The sequence below is a fragment of the Pempheris klunzingeri genome, chromosome 13 (genome assembly GCF_042242105.1).
Source record: "Pempheris klunzingeri isolate RE-2024b chromosome 13, fPemKlu1.hap1, whole genome shotgun sequence".
In the NCBI taxonomy this organism is placed as follows: domain Eukaryota; kingdom Metazoa; phylum Chordata; class Actinopteri; order Acropomatiformes; family Pempheridae; genus Pempheris; species Pempheris klunzingeri.
In genome coordinates, this window is record NC_092024.1 from 4,551,082 (window position 1) to 4,568,142 (window position 17,061).

General features: G+C 44.8%; 1 protein-coding gene across 1 annotated transcript; it reads left to right on the forward strand.

Annotated features, from left to right (window-relative positions):
- Window positions 1-245: 245 nt before the first annotated feature.
- On the forward strand, window positions 246-16,680 carry ism2a (isthmin 2a). The gene is made up of 6 exons (XM_070842778.1): window positions 246-483; window positions 4,661-4,909; window positions 8,990-9,290; window positions 13,320-13,454; window positions 15,054-15,122; window positions 16,068-16,680. The coding sequence occupies exons 1-6, from the start codon at window positions 388-390 to the stop codon at window positions 16,583-16,585; spliced, it is 1,368 nt and encodes a 455-aa protein (XP_070698879.1). The 5' UTR covers window positions 246-387; the 3' UTR covers window positions 16,586-16,680.
- Window positions 16,681-17,061: the final 381 nt, after the last annotated feature.

Consider the following 17,061-nt stretch of genomic DNA (forward strand, 5'->3'; position numbering starts at 1 on the left):
AGGTCCCCGTGGGCTCCTCTGAGTGAAGTCCTTCCGTTGCATCATCCAGGGCACAGGGGGGGAGGAGGAGGAGGGAGGAGGGAAGAGGGAGGGCTGCTCCTCTTAAGCCAATACTACACACTGGGTTGCTGCCAGAGGCACCGATGACTGCGCGGCGGTCACCGGAGCTCAGAGCCCTGTGGACGTGGACTGGGAGCTGGACCGGCCCTGTGGACGTGGACTGGGAGCCGGACGGAGCTGTTTCACGTCGCATTTGGGGAAATCCCAGCGTCGGCTGGATGTTGGTGAGAAGGGCTCCGTGTGCATCAGGCAGCGCAGCTTCGGGAGGCGCACGGCGGTGACCGGGTCAGCTCTCCTCCGACGCTTTGGCGGAACGTTTGTGGGACGATGCAGCGGGGGGAAGAGCCGCATCTGTGGCTGCTGATGGTCGCGGTGCTCTCGGTGTCCGTGGGCGGATTCCCCACCGACTTCAGGAGGACTTCGGTCCGAGACAGGAACACCACCGCGTCTGGCTCCGAGGTAAGCTCGGACATTCCTTCAGTGAGGCTTCAGTGTTTGGAGCACTATTAATGAAATGCAATCAGAGGAGCCCCCTGAGCCCCACGAGCCCACGAGCTCAGTGTGACCGTGACAGGATGTGCCTTACGCATGGGGACTACATGGACGCGTGATCACCATCTAAGGGCTGGCTGGAGTGTGTCCTCCTGTCTCCCCTTCTTTGGGTCTGTGTGTCTTCTCTTTCAATGTTAATCCAGGCATCACACGCCCCCCCCCCCCCCCCCCCCCCTCATATTCTCTTTCCATGGCTGGTAGAGAAAGGCAGCAGAAAAGATGGTGAACAGGTCCATGCTGGAAGGGAGAAGGATGGAAGTGAAGTCCTCACAATCACATTTCTTTATGACGCCCGACTGAAGCTGAGAATTGTGTGAAGAGATTTGAATTGTGTTTGATTGATGCTTCAGTAGTCCACTCCTTGAGGCCAACAGAAGGAGGAGGATTCTATCTCTTGCTGTCTTTAATGACTTTCCAGTATTTTGTTAGGGGGGAAAAAAAAAGGGTTTGTTTCACCACAGGAGGCCAAAACAAAAAGAGGTTTCTGTTTTGAATCGCTTCTTACAGAACTTTTCCCTTTCCATCATTGAGTTTGCATTATTGAAGTGTCACCAGGGAAGGACATTTAGACTTGCACAGGTGCAGTCTCCCAGGTTATTTTACAGCATTTTCCCACCACAAGTTACGGCAGGGCAAATGGACTTGTCGAGATGTATCAGCAGCAGCCAAAAGTCCGTTCTGGCCTGCTTGCGAACGCTCGCACAGAGGACCGGAGCTGTATTGGTGGTTGTAAATGACTACTAATATCCACGTACGTTAATGCCGTGAAGTGCTCATGCTGCAGCCTTGCAGGTCTCGGGCGAAGGAACCTTGAAACCAGCTCGCTCAGACAGAGACTCTCAGTCAGCCTTATGAATGGACAAATGGCGGGCTGGGCTGTGGGCTCTTGGCAGAGAGCTCGGCTTCACACAGTTGGTTAAAAGGTGAAAGAACATTTATGAGTGGCCTGTTTAATCTAAAAGTCAACCGTGTAGTGCATCGGTTGACTTGTAAGATAACAGATGCTGGCTGGATTTCCTGACTTTGCTTTTGTTGCTTTAGTTAGTCAAAGCTACAAGAACAACAATTAAACAAATAGGTATTATGTATTGCCTATATTGAGTCTATATTCCTACTTTCCTCCATATATTCCTCCTACCTTCATATGCAGCAAAGTTGGAAGTAAAATGGCTGAAAAACAATCTCAGGGAGGAGGACTATGTGGGTGGTTTGATGTGTGAACTGTGTGACTTGTGTCCTGGTGAATTGAGATTTTCAAGTGATGGGCGTAGTTGTATGAAGAAAGAAAAATCACAGTTTGAGAGAGATGTTGAATCCGAGGTTAATTAACAACTGTCGGGTGATTGCTGGACAGTCAGTTGTAATATTTGGAAGTTTGGTATGCGTGTGTGTGTTCACTCAGGAAGTCTTTCGGCAGCACTTTTCCATCTTCCATCTCGTGCACGCCTCGCACAACAGATAGACTTACGTTTGAAACAATCCGGTCATCTAAACAGGCCATGAGTCCCTCACGCTGTGTGTGCTTTTTACACTTCATATCATGTTTTTTTTTACAGACAGGAGCAGATAATCCACGATAGACTGAAGCCCCAGACACTGCGGGTTCTGCTGGTTTCTGGGGGGGGGCTGGGGGGGCTGTGTGGCTGAGGAGCTGCTGATGGCTCAGGGACCATTGTGGTTATGGGTACCGTGGAGCCACAGCAGACTGTGTCTCATTCTGGCAGAACAGAACTTGGTTGCTGTTTGTGTTGTCTCTCTCCCTCTCTCTCTCTCTCTCTCTCTCTGTCTCTCTCTCCTACAGAAGCCGCCCACATTGAGCCTGGGTCTGTTCGAGGTTTCTTCCCTTTAAAGGGGAGTTCTTCCTGTCACTGTGTCCTAATATAATATCTGATGCTGCTCATGTGGGAATTCTTGAATCCTTAATGTTCCTGAATCGTTGGGTCTCTCTCTAATTAAAGAGTTTGGTCTAGACCTGCTCTTGGGGGGTGTTAGACAATAATGACCGAGCAGATTGATGTGTTTTTCATGCGGTGACATTGTTTTGATGCTTATGTGGTCATGGTGTTTCGCTATAGCTGTTGTATAATTGGGAATGGAATGAGAATGTTTTTTGGGGGGAAGGGGAAGCGTGTAAGCTATTTTAAGGAGTTGCCTGTTACAGAAGGTGAAATGCAAAATGAGTTCCTTCTGATTAACAGTGTATAAGGGATTGTTGTGAAGGGAAAGAATAGAAGGAATGTATCTACGTCTCACTGGTTTTGAAAATGTTTAAAAAAAAAAGGAGTGAAGATGCACATGGATATAAATCCACATGTACATTCCCATGTATGTATGGATGTTCTTCGGTCTTTTACTGGCTCCACTGTTCTCCTCAGGTGTCACAGCTCAGTGTTTTTATTAAAGTGAGCAGGGTTCATGTTGCTCACAGGGAGCCCTGAAACCTGACTTAGCCCGGGGGTTGCAAAATGAACTTGGCGTTTCACTTCACTTATCCAAACTGTGGAACAGGAATGTGAACAGGGAGATACTGAGTGTGGCTTGGAGGGCGGGGAGGGGGGGGGGGACACATTCATTCAAAAAAAAAAAAATGACACAAGACCTGGAAGCGGAGCTGCTAGCGCTTTAACCAAATAATCCTGGATGGACAGTCATCTCTCTCTCTCTCTGCTCCCTCCCTGGAGACGTGCTGAAACCCATGCCACATTTTGCGGAGGGCGTCAAATTCTTGAGCCGGTTCAAGTTTAAGTTGTGTTGCTCGATAATGGAATAGGCTGTGTGCAATGGACGGCTCTCAAATGTCCTGCACCCTAGATGAGGTAGAGATGAAACTATATATTATAATCTGTGTATCAGAATGGGCGCTTCATGTGAAGATCGTGTGGAAGCATTGGATTCTTAATGAGGGAACATGAGCCAGGCTTTCTTTGCCCAAATTTGTGCCCAGCTAAACTCTATATAGGGGGTCGTCCCCGTGCTCCCACAATTCTAAGTAATCCCACATTTCTAAGTAATCTAACCATATAATAGAGAAAAATGTGTGTGTGTGTGTGTTAGGGTTAGGGGTTAGGGTTAACCCAATGAGGAGAAAAGAGGCTTCAGACAGGCAGACACACACACACAGACATACTTTTCTCTATTATATAGTTAGATTACTTAGAAATGTGGGAACATAGACACGCTCTCTCTATATAGCCCAACTCTATATACATGCAATGTGCATAGTCCACACACTTTGCAAACATATAAAAACCACTAGGAATTTACAGAAATCTTCAGTTTTCCAGTCTGCTAATGATCCTAAAGGAGAAGGGCCTGGCAATATTTTTTGACACTCATGAGTAACAAAATTTGACATAACTGAGACTGGGATTTGATTATATGCAACACAGCGATAGTGAAATGTAATCTATGACTTTGTGGACGCGTTGTCCTATTGTTTTGGGCTCTCCACCGTCAGTTGGCTGCTTTCAATTTAGAAGTGCTGCCAGTCAACCGTAAGATGAATCCAAACACCCCTTTGTCTTTTCAGAAATGGCTTTTTATAGATTGTAATTGTAAAATGTGAAGGTTTTTAATATGAAATTAACTTTTTTTTAAAACAAAGCACTCAAATGTTGTGTGTGTTTGTGTGTGTGTACTTATATAGAGCTACACCTAATAGCTTGTGGGCCAGGACGTAGCAGGTTGTCCATTGTTTTGTGAGTCAATTCTCCAACTGCAGCAATCCCATTGAAAACGCTGTTTTTATAACTGCTTATGTGACTGCCTGATGCCAGGTAGAGCTGAGGTGGGACAGGCAAACAAAGTGTCATAATAGTTCTACTAATAGTAATACTTGTGATAGGCCAAGTGTCAATCAAATGTGAGTGTCAATCCATGAAACATTACCCATAAACACATTTTTCTTTTCACCTTTGTGGAGCAGTGACTTTTAACAGTTCTGTTGTGATAAAACAATATTGACTTTGTATATTGAGAGACCTTTTGAGGTCAGCACCCTTAATATTTCATCCGACACAACATAGTCACTGTCTTTTTCCCTTCTCAGGAGATAGCAGACCGTAGTCATGACAACAACCGTCAGACGCTCCAGGAGCTCCAGCAGGAGAACCTGCTGCAGACGCTGCCCTCTGGTCCGTCTTACCCCAGGTCCAGACAAGGCTGGATCCAGCAGCAGCATCAAGGTGTGCTCCCCCGACCTGAACCTGAGGAGGACCCTGGGCTCTTCATCCTGGACCTGAGGAACTTCCCAGAGCTGGCCAATGCAGACATGGGCTCACAAAACCCCAACATCCAGGTAGGCAATGTGTATGTGGGTAGAAGTCTTTTTGGACTCATTGTGTCATTAGATGAAGGTTCAGGTCACTCTTCTCATAGCTTGAAGGGTCCGTATCATCAGTGAAGTGCAGGTGTTCCTGATTATAGTATAAGTGGAGTGGTTCCATCACTCTTTCTGCAGTTTCTGTCTTGTACACCATGTATCTCTCTCTTGTTCCATACATCCCATCTCTGCACAGCTGGTTTGAATCAGGACAGGGTCTTGAGTTTCGCACGTAGGACCTTTAACAGTGGGGAGCTCCAACTTCTCCAGGAACCTCAGACATACGCACAGGGTTTGGAGAAATAAAAGAAAAAAATGGGAGCGAATATTAAAGATCAGAAGGTTCATTTTCAGTGCGACCGTGAACCAGAATCCTTGTGGAGCTGGCTTTATGAAGAAAGTATTGTGACTTGTGGAGTGGATTTTAACAGAAATAATGTTGGTCGTGTGGCTTTTGAATTCAGAGCCTTGTCAGCAGAGATGCATATACCATCCATTCAGCAGAGACAGCTGATGCCTTTGTGGTTCCAAGTTTCAAGGTCCAGATTTTGATTTGAGGAGAAATGAGATGCTCCATTTTATTTTCAAGAGGTTGTCTGATACAAAAACATGGAAATTAACATTGACAAAAATAAATATATGAATAATATTGATGATAAACTGGTGGTCTTTAGATACCTTGAGCAGGAACCACCAGGTCCATTGCACTGAATCCAAACCTCAAGTGCATTTCCAGCAGCATGTGGTCCTGCTAGATGCTGCGTGCAGTGATCGTTTCAAATTCTGCTGCTCTTAATCTAAACCGAGAAAATAACGGCTTCATGCTAAAATCTAGCAAAGTTTGAAGTAGGTATGAATCTGGAAAGATTTTTGTTTGGGTTTGTGTTATCATTGGTTGATCCCTCCTTCACTTCCTGGATCACCGATTACCTGACGGGACGATCACAGTGCATCAGGGGGCTCTGTTCCTGTTCATCCTGTACACGTCGGACTTTAAATGTAACTCTTGAGTCCTGCCACATCCCGATATATATTCTGAGGTGTGTGAGGAAGGGACAGGAAAGGGGGAATACAGGGACCTGGCGAGAGCCTTTAGAGACGGGAGTGAGAAGCCGCGGTGGACGACTCCTCTTGCTGCAGCTGAGGACTGAGCGCTACAGAGGATCCTTTGTCCCCAGAGCCAACAGACTGTACAACACCTCAGTGAGGGCAATATAGTATGTTAATGTGCTAAAAGGCACGAGCACAGGAAGAAGATGGCTTTCTGTCTACCCACATTGGCTTGTAATGGCTACTTATATGGATCCCTAACTAATGGGTTATAGAAATAGTGGAAACGTTGTAGAATACTGTGTGAAATACAATCAGTAACAATTCAGGAATGAGTGTAAAATGAGACTGATGTCCGGAGGTTTGTTGCTTCCCGTGTGTCAGGATCATTAAGTATGAAACTGTATGCGTCTTTATTTTGTCTCAGTTACTTTTGTTAACACTCTACAGAGCGTTGGCAGTGATGGCTCGACCATTTTTATGTGTAAGTGAAGCCTGATGGAGGTGGAACCGGTGACATTTATCCATGTCCACTGCGTGACGTTGTGCACGTGCTTGTTCTGGCAACATCTGGTGTTTTGTTCGGACGAACACTTCCTTCTCACACGTTTAAAATTTGTTCCCCAATGTTGTGGATTGTTGTTGATAGCATGACCTCCATGCAGATGATGCAGACATAGGGAGGAGTCTAAGCTCCAAACTGTACCAGACTCTTGAGGTGTTCTGTTGGCCTACTGTGAGTTACGTGAGTACAGCAGTCGACACTCCATCACCTCCACGGGCTCTTGGTTCCACATGTTGCTCATTGTGTTTCAGGGTTGATTGTCTTTTAACCCTACTTGGAAAATTTAGCAATTGCATGACTCCTTAGATGTTACTTGATGTCATATTTTTCTTACCTGCAAGGGTCTCTTTTTATAGAAGGTTTGAACAGAACAAAATGAGCAGCTTGGTGTTTCTGGCTGTCTGTCGACCATCTTGGTTTCACTCTCTCCTTTTTTCACTTGCAATGGTTTCCCACTTGGTAGCAGTCAGTGTATGGGATGATGCAGTAGCTTCCACTGTAGTGGCTGATGTGCAACTATGCCATCAAAACTCATGCATATACAAGAAAACAGCTTTTGAATAGCTGCACACTATAGTGACCTCTGTGCATGAAAGGGTTAAAATGATGTAAAAGAATGTAGAGGATATACAGGAAACCTTTTTTCTAATCATTTGAACTGAATTTGGTTCAGATGACATGATTGCCTTTCTCCTGCCTGATGTTCAGCATCATGCTGGAATCTCTTGTCTTTATAAACAGTTACTGTTGGAAACATAAGCATCTCTGGTTTTGTCCAGACCTGTGTGTGTTTATGTGTGTATGCATCTGTATGACGGACATGACTGTGGGACAGACAAACCAAGAGATAGTCGACCGCTGCTATCAGTGCATCAGCCCCCCCCCCCGCTGCACAATAACCCTCTTTCATAAAAGGAGAGTACACTTTTAATCTGGTCTTCAAATAAATAAACGGCACTGACATCACTCCCCTCATTGTGTCTGGAAAAGAACGTGAAGTTATGTGTTATATTCAAAGACACCTTTATTTTACTGATACATTTAAAATGTAGACATTTAATAAAACATAAATCAGTTTGTTGCAGCACCATGTGAAATATACTTTTCAGACCCATTCAGTGATGAGGTGATGCTAACGTTGAGGGTGTGGGTGGGCAGGGTGTTTTTGGGTGCTCCCCTGGTGGAGAAAGACATAGTTTTAACGTATCTATGAACAAAGCGGACTTCTTATTGCTATATAATTTACATTCCACCCCTGCTGCTCCTGTGTTTTCCTCTCTTTTCCCTGCCTTCTTTGGGTACATCATCAGATAAGGCTGAAAACAAACAGGAACCCTCAGCATCACTGGAAAGCTTCCCTCTCAGGACTCATGGGGGTCACGATGAGACCAAGCCCTCAGATACTGTGGTTCAATGGAGAGAAATCAGGGTAGAGCTGTTTTCTGTTACCACTAGAGATTTAACAAACACATACTGTGACCTTTGACTTTACTAAATGTACTGACAGGAGGATGAGCACTAAAATCAACTCTGCGTCTCCACTGAGCTCCACTGTCGACAGTAATGCTTTAGTACACGGTCTGATGAGTAATCAAAGGAGATCATAATCTAAAATTGGCATTAAACTGTTTTATAATCAGTTGTGTTTTTCCTCTTCTGCTGCTGGATTTCTGGCAGGCTTGCAGCACCCTGCCTCCTTTCAAAGTCTCTGACTCTGATCTCACGGTTCTTGATCTGGTTGGGCAAGAAATGCCCTATCTGGCAATACCGAGCGTTACACTGGAATCTGTCCCAGTGTGAAAATCAGTCGTGACGGTGCTGATTTTGAGGGTAAAGAGAGCAAGGCAGTCCAAAACAGAGGCAGCTATTAAATCTAATTAGTTCGGCTGCGTCATCCACTTTGATATTTGATGAGATGCCATGACCATCCATTTTAATTCATTTCTCACCCTGAAAAATCTTTTGTGTCAGTTTTGAACGGCACAACCGACTCGACCGTTTCTGTTGAGACAGACACTCTATTTCCTCACTGTCGCCGCTTCCGGTATTAAAAACAGACAAAAAAAAGATTTTTCAGGATGGAAGAAGAAATAAATTCAAATGGATGTTCATAGCATTAACCGGCCATATTATTGATTTATCAAACGTTTCAACAACTGACCAACGTTTCTGACCACTGCAGAGTGATGCGAACTCATAATATAAAGAGAGGAAAATAAGGATAACCTCTGGTGGTTAGATGTTGAGGAACGTAGCGGTTATAGTTTCAAAATGAGAATAAAATGAGAAATAACGGCACAGCTTCTGTGCTCCCAGGTCCTACTGAAGTCCTACTGACAGGAACAAAGGTGTGATATAGACACGAAAAGATGAGCCCATAGAAATACATTAAGGCATCGTATGTTAAACGGTACAGGCGGTAATTTGAGTTTGTGTTTCAGGTTACCATTGAGGTGGTCGACGACACGCAGGCCGAGACAGAGGTGGAGATGGACCTGGCCAAAGAGGGTCAGCGTAATGACTGGTCATTGTCATCTTCAGAGTGGGTCAACAGCCACAAGAAACTGTTCTGGCCGCTGTTCTGGGAGTACCCCGAGCAGGCAGACAATGGGCTGGGAAAAGCCAGTTTGGAGGAACAGTCTGAGGATTACAACTACGACCCAGAGGAGCCCATCTTGAGTGGAGTGGGGGGAGACTGGGGTGGTCACTGGAACAAAGACTGGGATGCAAAGGATAACTATGGTAAGACTAACCCAGCACACTGCAGCTCCACTGATTGCACCATTACTTTGATGTAAATGTAAAATAATTCTTCCTAACGATCGGCATTGGGTCTGATCCGGATATGTTGTAATGGATCACTATTGGTTACTATAACGCCAATCAAAATCTGCTTCTGTCTTTTCTAAATTCTGCCGTTATGTCCTCCTCGGTCTGCTGGTGTTGCAGTGTCCTTAATGACAGCCGAGCTCGACGGTGCAGCATACCATTCGTGCCTAAGTGAAAAAAGAAAATGTGAGAATCTGGAGAACTATTTGGCTGCAGAGATGTGCCTGCGAGCTCAACCACCGCACAAACTGACAAAAATCAGACGCTGCACAGCTTTAGCAAAGAGCAGCGTAGAAAACATCCAGCTGCCAGTGTTTCGCTTTTAGCCGAAACTGAACGCGCCACTGCCAGCCACATCAGCTATCACTATGTTACGTTAATGCTGTGAGGAACCTGGTGACAGTTGAGAGTTTTTTTCCTGAGAGCAGCAGCACAGTGACTGAAGGCATCGTCACTGGACTTGGATTTAAGTCAGGGTCCAGCTAGAGGATCCTCAGGGGCCTGATCGGGTTGTAATCTGTCAGCAAGTCATAAATACACTGTGCTTTGTAGACTACTGGTTTTGATAGTGATTCTTTATTCTAGGAAATTATTTCAGTACCAGAAAAATATGTTCAAGTCCTTGTGTATGTGCGAATACTCTGGCTAAATGGGCCCGAGGCGTCCCACTGATTGTTTGCATAATCCTGCAGATAAAACATTGCTGCAGTAGTCTGACCTGCTTGGGATGACTGCAGGGACCCGTTTCTGAGAGCCAATTTGTGATGTGAAAGCTCTGAGGTTTGATATGTTATAGTGATAAAACACTATTCTGGTTAGATTGGTGATGTGATTTTCAAAACAGGTGTGACACAAACCAGACTATGTTTTATATTTTAGATTCTTCTAAGTAGCCAGCTTCTGCTTTGGCGGCAGCTTTGTTCACTCTCTGCGTTCTCTCAGTCAGCTTCATGAGGTCACCTGGACGGTGTTCCAACAGTCTTGAAGGAGCTCCCAGAGGTGCTGAACACTTGTTGGCTGCTTTTTCTTCACTCTTCCATCACTCTCCTCCCAGGTCAAATAGCCCTTACGTAGCCTGTGTTTGGGCTCATTGGGTCCCGTTGGAAGATCAGACCAGATGGGATGGCATGTTGCTGCAGAATGCCGTGGCAGCCATGGTGGTTCAGTGTGCCTTGAATTTTGAATAGAACAAAACACTATCCCCCACACTATCACACCTCCTCCTCCATGCTTCATCATACATGTAGAAACCGGGGGCAGGGGTGGGGGGTCCAAAAATCTCACATTTGGACTCATCAGACCAAAGTACAGATTTCCACTGGTCTAATGTCCATTCCTTGTGTTTCTTCGCCCAAGCAGTTTTCTTCTTCTTCTTCCTCAGTAGTGGCTTCGATGATGAGGGTGTGATTCACTCAGTTTCTCCTGAACAGCTGATTTTGAGATGTGTCTGCTACTTGAACTCTTGGTCTTCTTTTCCTTTGGGGTCCTCATGTTTCACTATAGTATTTGATGGTTTTTGCTACTGCACTTGAGGAAACATTCAAAGTTCTCCACATTTTCCAGATTGACTGACCTTCAGGTCTCAAAGTAATGACGGACTGTTGTTTCTTGTCATAATGTGGACTAGAACAGCAGTGGAACAGGACTGTTCACTGTATAGAACTGTGTACCAACCAGACCTGAACACAACTGATGGTCTCACACACATTAAGAAGGCAAGAAACTCCTTAGATGAACTCTTGACGAGACACACGTGTTAAAGGAAAACCACCCAGGTGACGACCTCATGGAGCTGATGGAGAGAATACCAAGAGTGTGTAGAGCTGTCATCAGAGCTGAAGGTGGATACTAATATATCAAACATTCTGTTTGTTTCACACTTTTTTGTTTGCTACATAACTCCACGTGTTCCTCCATAGTTTTGATGTCTTCAGTATTAATCTACAATGTAGAAAATACTAAAGATAAAGAAAAGCCATTCAATGAAAAGGTGTGGCCAAACGTTTGACTGGCACTGGATAGTAAAAATGTTATATTTCTCATCTTTTCTCTGATGGTCTAACTCTGAATGAGTTGCTAAAGGTGAAGCCTTTGTACCAGGCTGTAAAGTAAACCAGCTGAAACATGGAGCCTGGAGCCTGTCGTGATGATCAAGCAATACTAGAAGAGCAGTTTTCTGTGATGTCTTCTCTCATTCCGATCACCTCGCATCGATTTTAGTCACATTCTCCCATTTAACTTTCACATTGTGTCGATAATTTAAGCTTTTAAAGTTATTATTTTTGAACCAGGGCCCCCAGTATGCGTACCAAGTAGTTTGTGGAAAATGGATTTTGTCAAGCAAAGCAGAGACAGCTGTTCTTTCAAAATGTCACACCTATATTCAATAAACTCTCAGGTTAATGTGAGTATCAAATGGGACCCATTACTCACCAGTGCAGCTCCCTGCTCTGATTTAACACTGGATTGATTTCAGTCTGAACCCCTGCTGGGGAAATAAGCTGAGTTGACAGACAGTTGATCCAGCTGTGCTTTCATCATCTCTCCTTTACATTTCATGTCAGAAGGACTAAGACACGGAGAAAGACACCCTAAGACACATGAGAAGCACCCCTGCTAACCCTCAGTCCTCTGAAGGACGTGACCATAAGACAGACTCTTTGCTCCACTAGGTCAGTGGTCCTCAAGGTTCTTTGAGCCAGCGCCCCCCCCCTATTATTTATCCAGGTGCCGTACTGCCCCATCAGATAACATGTACGCTAATTGTCACCCCTGAATATTATGGTTGATTATTATTTTGTGATATATCATTAAGCAAAGCAAAGCAAGGATCCGTGGGCTATCCCAAAGTGTAGGTGTCATCTTCTAGCTGGAGCACAGCTCTTTTACACATAAATAAGTCAAATAGATAAATAAAGGTCTGTTACATTAAAGCCCTGATCAAATCAGTTCACACCCCCTGTTCTGTGACAGTACAATATGGTAAACAGCACTTTAAACATACATCTTGACTGACTGGTCGATGTTACATTCTTTTAACAGTATACTCCTTTGCCCTTGTTAGCACCCCCCACATCTCTGAACTCCAAGACTGGTTTGAAAAAAACAGAACAGTGTTTGTGTTGGTGCACAGAAAGTGTTTGACCTTGCAACTGCCTCCCTTGCATTCTGCATACACACACACACACACACACACATACCTCGTACATATACGCCAGCTGGCTGTACTTTCATTAGCATAATTCTGACTTTTCCCCAAAAGTATGCAGCACTCATCTAGTGGCAGTGCATCATTAGCTTGTGTGCAGAAACAGGTCTGAGGGAACAGTTCCCCATCTCTGAGGCTGGAGGTCAGGTCAGAACCGGAAAGAAAGCTCAGTGTCACTGACTGGTTTTACTTTCTTACAGCGCAGTGAGACATTACACTCAGACATTACCATATAAGCTAAAATGTTACTGGGACATTGCAGAAAAACCTGTAATATACTTTGGCTGTAATCTAAAAAGGAAGTCAGCTCCTGCATTAAGCTCCAGTTGCTGATAAAATGTTGGCACTTAGTTTGTATCGCTGTGAGAGCCGAGGGAAGAGTTTTACTAGCATACAGCCGTCATCACTCTCGCTGCAAGATTTTCAGACCTGCTGGCTCCTTTCCTTCTCCCCCCCCCGCCTCCTTCTCTCCTCTTGGGTCTTTTGAAGTTCTCCCGTCTCTTTCCCTGCTGGAAGCATTGTTTAAATACAGAGGAGCATGTCTCAGAGGTCCCACGCTGTCGTTACTCGGCTCTTTTCAGCCGCTCCTTAATTGCATAATTCACATACACCAGCTGGGCGAGGAATTCACGAGGCTAACTTCAAAGCCGGCTCCTAATATATTACTCCATAGTTTTGCTTTTCTCCCCTCAGCGCTGCCTCCTTGTCATCCATCTTTTCTCTGTGTTTTTCAGAGTTCGAGGAGGAGTGGAGCGTCTGGGCTCCCTGCAGTGTGACCTGTGGACATGGCACCCAGAAACGCACCCGTTCCTGCGGCTACGCATGTACAGCGACTGAATCACGTACATGTGACCTGAAGAGTTGTGCCGGTAAGAAGTAGAAACTCTGACATCACTCTGTAATGTGGCAAGATCGTAAAAATCATACTGTGTTCATGTCTACACTGTACTTCTGTAGTTTATTTTTATCTATTTTTTGTGCTCTCTTTTCACATTTGTCTTACTATTAAGCTGCTGCGACAAACTTTATTCCAAACTTTAATCCATCAAGGAAATTCACTTATCTTATCCTGTAAGCAACATAAATCAAAGGTCTGAACACAGGCGATGTGCTGACGAACTTAAATGGGTCTTTGAATGGAGACAAATCAGCACTTGTACAGTTTTTGCACACTGTGTAGTGCACATATGCAAAACTAGGTTGCAATGCAAAGCAGTAGTTGTTGAAAATTTCTTGTGGTAAGGGAGTTGCAATCATGAATGTGAATGTGTTGCTTGCTGACCAATTAAAAGTAATTCTGCAGGCTTTGTGCAGAGCTTTGGAAGTCCTACAGTTAGTCCTGGGGTCAACGTCTCTGCCCAGACAGATTCGTTTCACTCTATATGTGTTCAGGAGTCGCAAGTCTGACAGGGATCATCAGAGGAAGTAGAAAATCTGCGCTCATGTAACTGAAGCTAGAGGTCCCTAATGGAAGACACATAATGAGCCAGAATGGGGTGGCTGTGGCTCAGAGGTAGAGTGGGTCGTCCATCTATTGGAACGTCGGCAGTTCGATCCCTGGCTCCTTTAAGTCAGCATGTCAAAGTGTCCTAGACACAGGACCTACTGGACTGAATGTGTGTGAAAGACACTCCAACTTTATGAGCCTCCTCCTCCTGTATGAATGAGGATGTAATGTAAAAGCTCTTTGACTAGTCAAAATGACTAGAAAGACGCTATACAAATACAGAACATTTACCTCTTACATGATGGTTGTGCAGCACTGTGGGTGTGTTAGATTTGAGTTACAGCGATCAATTCAATTACAGGGTTTTTTTGTCTGTGGGGTTTTTGACCACCAGTAGCACTACAAAGCAATATTTTTATGGGACAGAAGATGCACATGCATGTATACGAGCCCAGCAGCAACTTGATACACGAGTAGAAGCTCTAAGGATCTCAGACAGGTATAAAGGCCATTCACAGTTTAGTAAGTCATCAGAAGCACCTTAAAATCTGATCTGACATGAGCACGGAACCGTCAGCTTTTACAGGCACATTCAGCGTAGTATCATCAGCGTAGCAGTGGACATTTATTCTATAACTGTATATAGCATGGCCAAGAGGGGATATAAGAAGAGAGAAAAGCAGTGGGCTAAAAATAGAGCCCTGATGTATTTGATTTAGCGCTATTATAGAGAACTGATTAGGATGTCTTTAACCATGAGAGAGCCAGGCCAGAGATTCCTGATTGATTCTCCAGCCAATGAAGAAGTGGACTGCTACCTTGAGAACATGGATGTTAACAATGCAGGTTTTAAATATCAAAACACATTTGTTAGACCTCAAGAATACAAAATACTTGATGTTTCATGCTTACGATTTCTATTTTGCCATGTGTGAAAAATGCTAGTATGTTCTCCTGTTTTACAAGATATAATTAAACCACCTTATAAGCAGTCGCTCCTGTCTTTCTCCCCGTCGTGTAGACTCTCCGGTTTTAGTGACTGACCCAACACCCATCCAGACGACCAACAGCACCGACTCCCTGGACACAAGTATGTATGGATTGTCTACATCGTTCCACGCATTCCGCACAACAGTCCTCAGGTTGTACACCATGTTTTCAGAGGGTGCTGGTGTGCACAGGACACTGTTCCATTCAGTGGTGGCTTACAAACTCAATCAATCACACTGTGAGTGCCTTCTTTTCATATTCAGAGATCTCCCCTCCGAGCATGCTGAGAACTGTCAAACACACAAAGTAACACAGAGCGTGCCTCTCAGAAATGTTTGAATTGCTTTTCAGTTTCCATTTTATTGCTCTCCCGCTGCTAAGCCCTAGCCAGAGGACGCGATAGGTCTCTTCACTCTGCAAACATAACAAAGGATACAGCAGGAGAGGAGAGCAGGATCCAGCGTCAGACAGATTACAGAAAGCAAAGGCAGCTTTTGATTTGACCCCAGCCCGGCAGCAGAGTGATAGTGACCAGTGTACAGTCGCCACGCTGTAGCTGCATGGATAGAACTGGATGTTACAGTGTCAGCTGATGCAAGCACACCCTCTGTGATAGACAAAGGTTTCCAGGTTTTAGCAGCTGCTTTCATCGAGAAGTGTGATACTTGAATGCAGAATGAGGACAGAAAAATGCTTTCAAACATTTAGCATGCTCTCTCTCTCACTTTAATTCACTGCAAAGTCACAATTCGCAAGTGTGTGTGTGTGTGTGTGTGTGTGTGGGTCCATATCCAGCAGCAGTAAGATCTGTCTGTGTCCCTTTTTAACAAAATAGTTCCAGAAACTGAATATTGAATATCAGACGCACACTTGGCATTGCATAACTGGCTGCATATATACGATCCCTCGTCAGTACAAATGTGCATCTACCTGGGAACTGTATTTTAAAAGTTTCTAGAACAGCCAAAGCTCATTTCATTCTAGAAAACTAACTTCAGTTTCTGTGATAAAGTCAAACTTTTTTCCCCCCACTCTCCCAACCCAGATGTAGACAGCTGTGAGAAGTGGCTAAACTGCAAGAATGACTTCCTCCAGAAGTACCTGCACCAGGTGCTCACAGAGCTCCCCAGCTGCCCCTGCTCTTACCCCTCCGAGGCCGTTTACAGTGCCGTCAACATCCAGGATGCCAAACTTCACAAGACCTACCGCTGGAGGGATGCGAGCGGACCCAAAGAACGTCTGGACATCTACAAACCTACAGCCAGGTTCTGCATCCGCTCAATGCTGTCATACGATAGCACAACACTAGCGGCGCAACACTGCTGCTACGATGACCAGATGAGACTGATAACGCGCGGGAAAGGAGCAGGAGCGCCAAATTTGATAAGTACTGAGTTCTCCCCGGAGCTACATTACAAGGTGGATGTGCTGCCTTGGATCCTGTGCAAGGGGGACTGGAGTCGGTTTCACTCAGTAAGGCCGCCCAATAATGAGCTGGACTGTGCCGATAACCCCCCTGAGCAAGTGTTTCAAATGGAACTTAAAGAGGCTGGAGAGTACTGACACTGGAAGCTTGTGAAGGGGAGGAAGGACCACAGGGACGCAGTGGTTGGTAGTTCAAACCATTTCTCTTGTCCATCGTCTCCGTCCTACACAAGCACAGAAAAACTGAACTGCAATGTATCTCCAGTGTGTCTATGGTCCATTTGCTATGTGTGAACTCCTGCCAGGTCAAGTACTCTGGTGCTGTTGCAATACTGGTGGAGCATTTGTATGTTTACTTTCTTTGTTCGCAGTAACAAAATGAAAAAAAACACTGATGTTAAAGGATGGTGGTTAAAGAACAATGACAATCAGTGCTGAAATGTTAAGTAACTGAGGCATCGTTAAGTATTAATAAGTATTCTATTCAGACCCCTGTCAGCAAGTCCCTGTTCCTGTATGTTGCTGCTACTCAGTTGGGGTGTGCTGACCTGAGGTGTGTACATTATGTGTTTATAAATGTGTGTGAGTAGGGAGGACGAGCTTATTTATTGGCC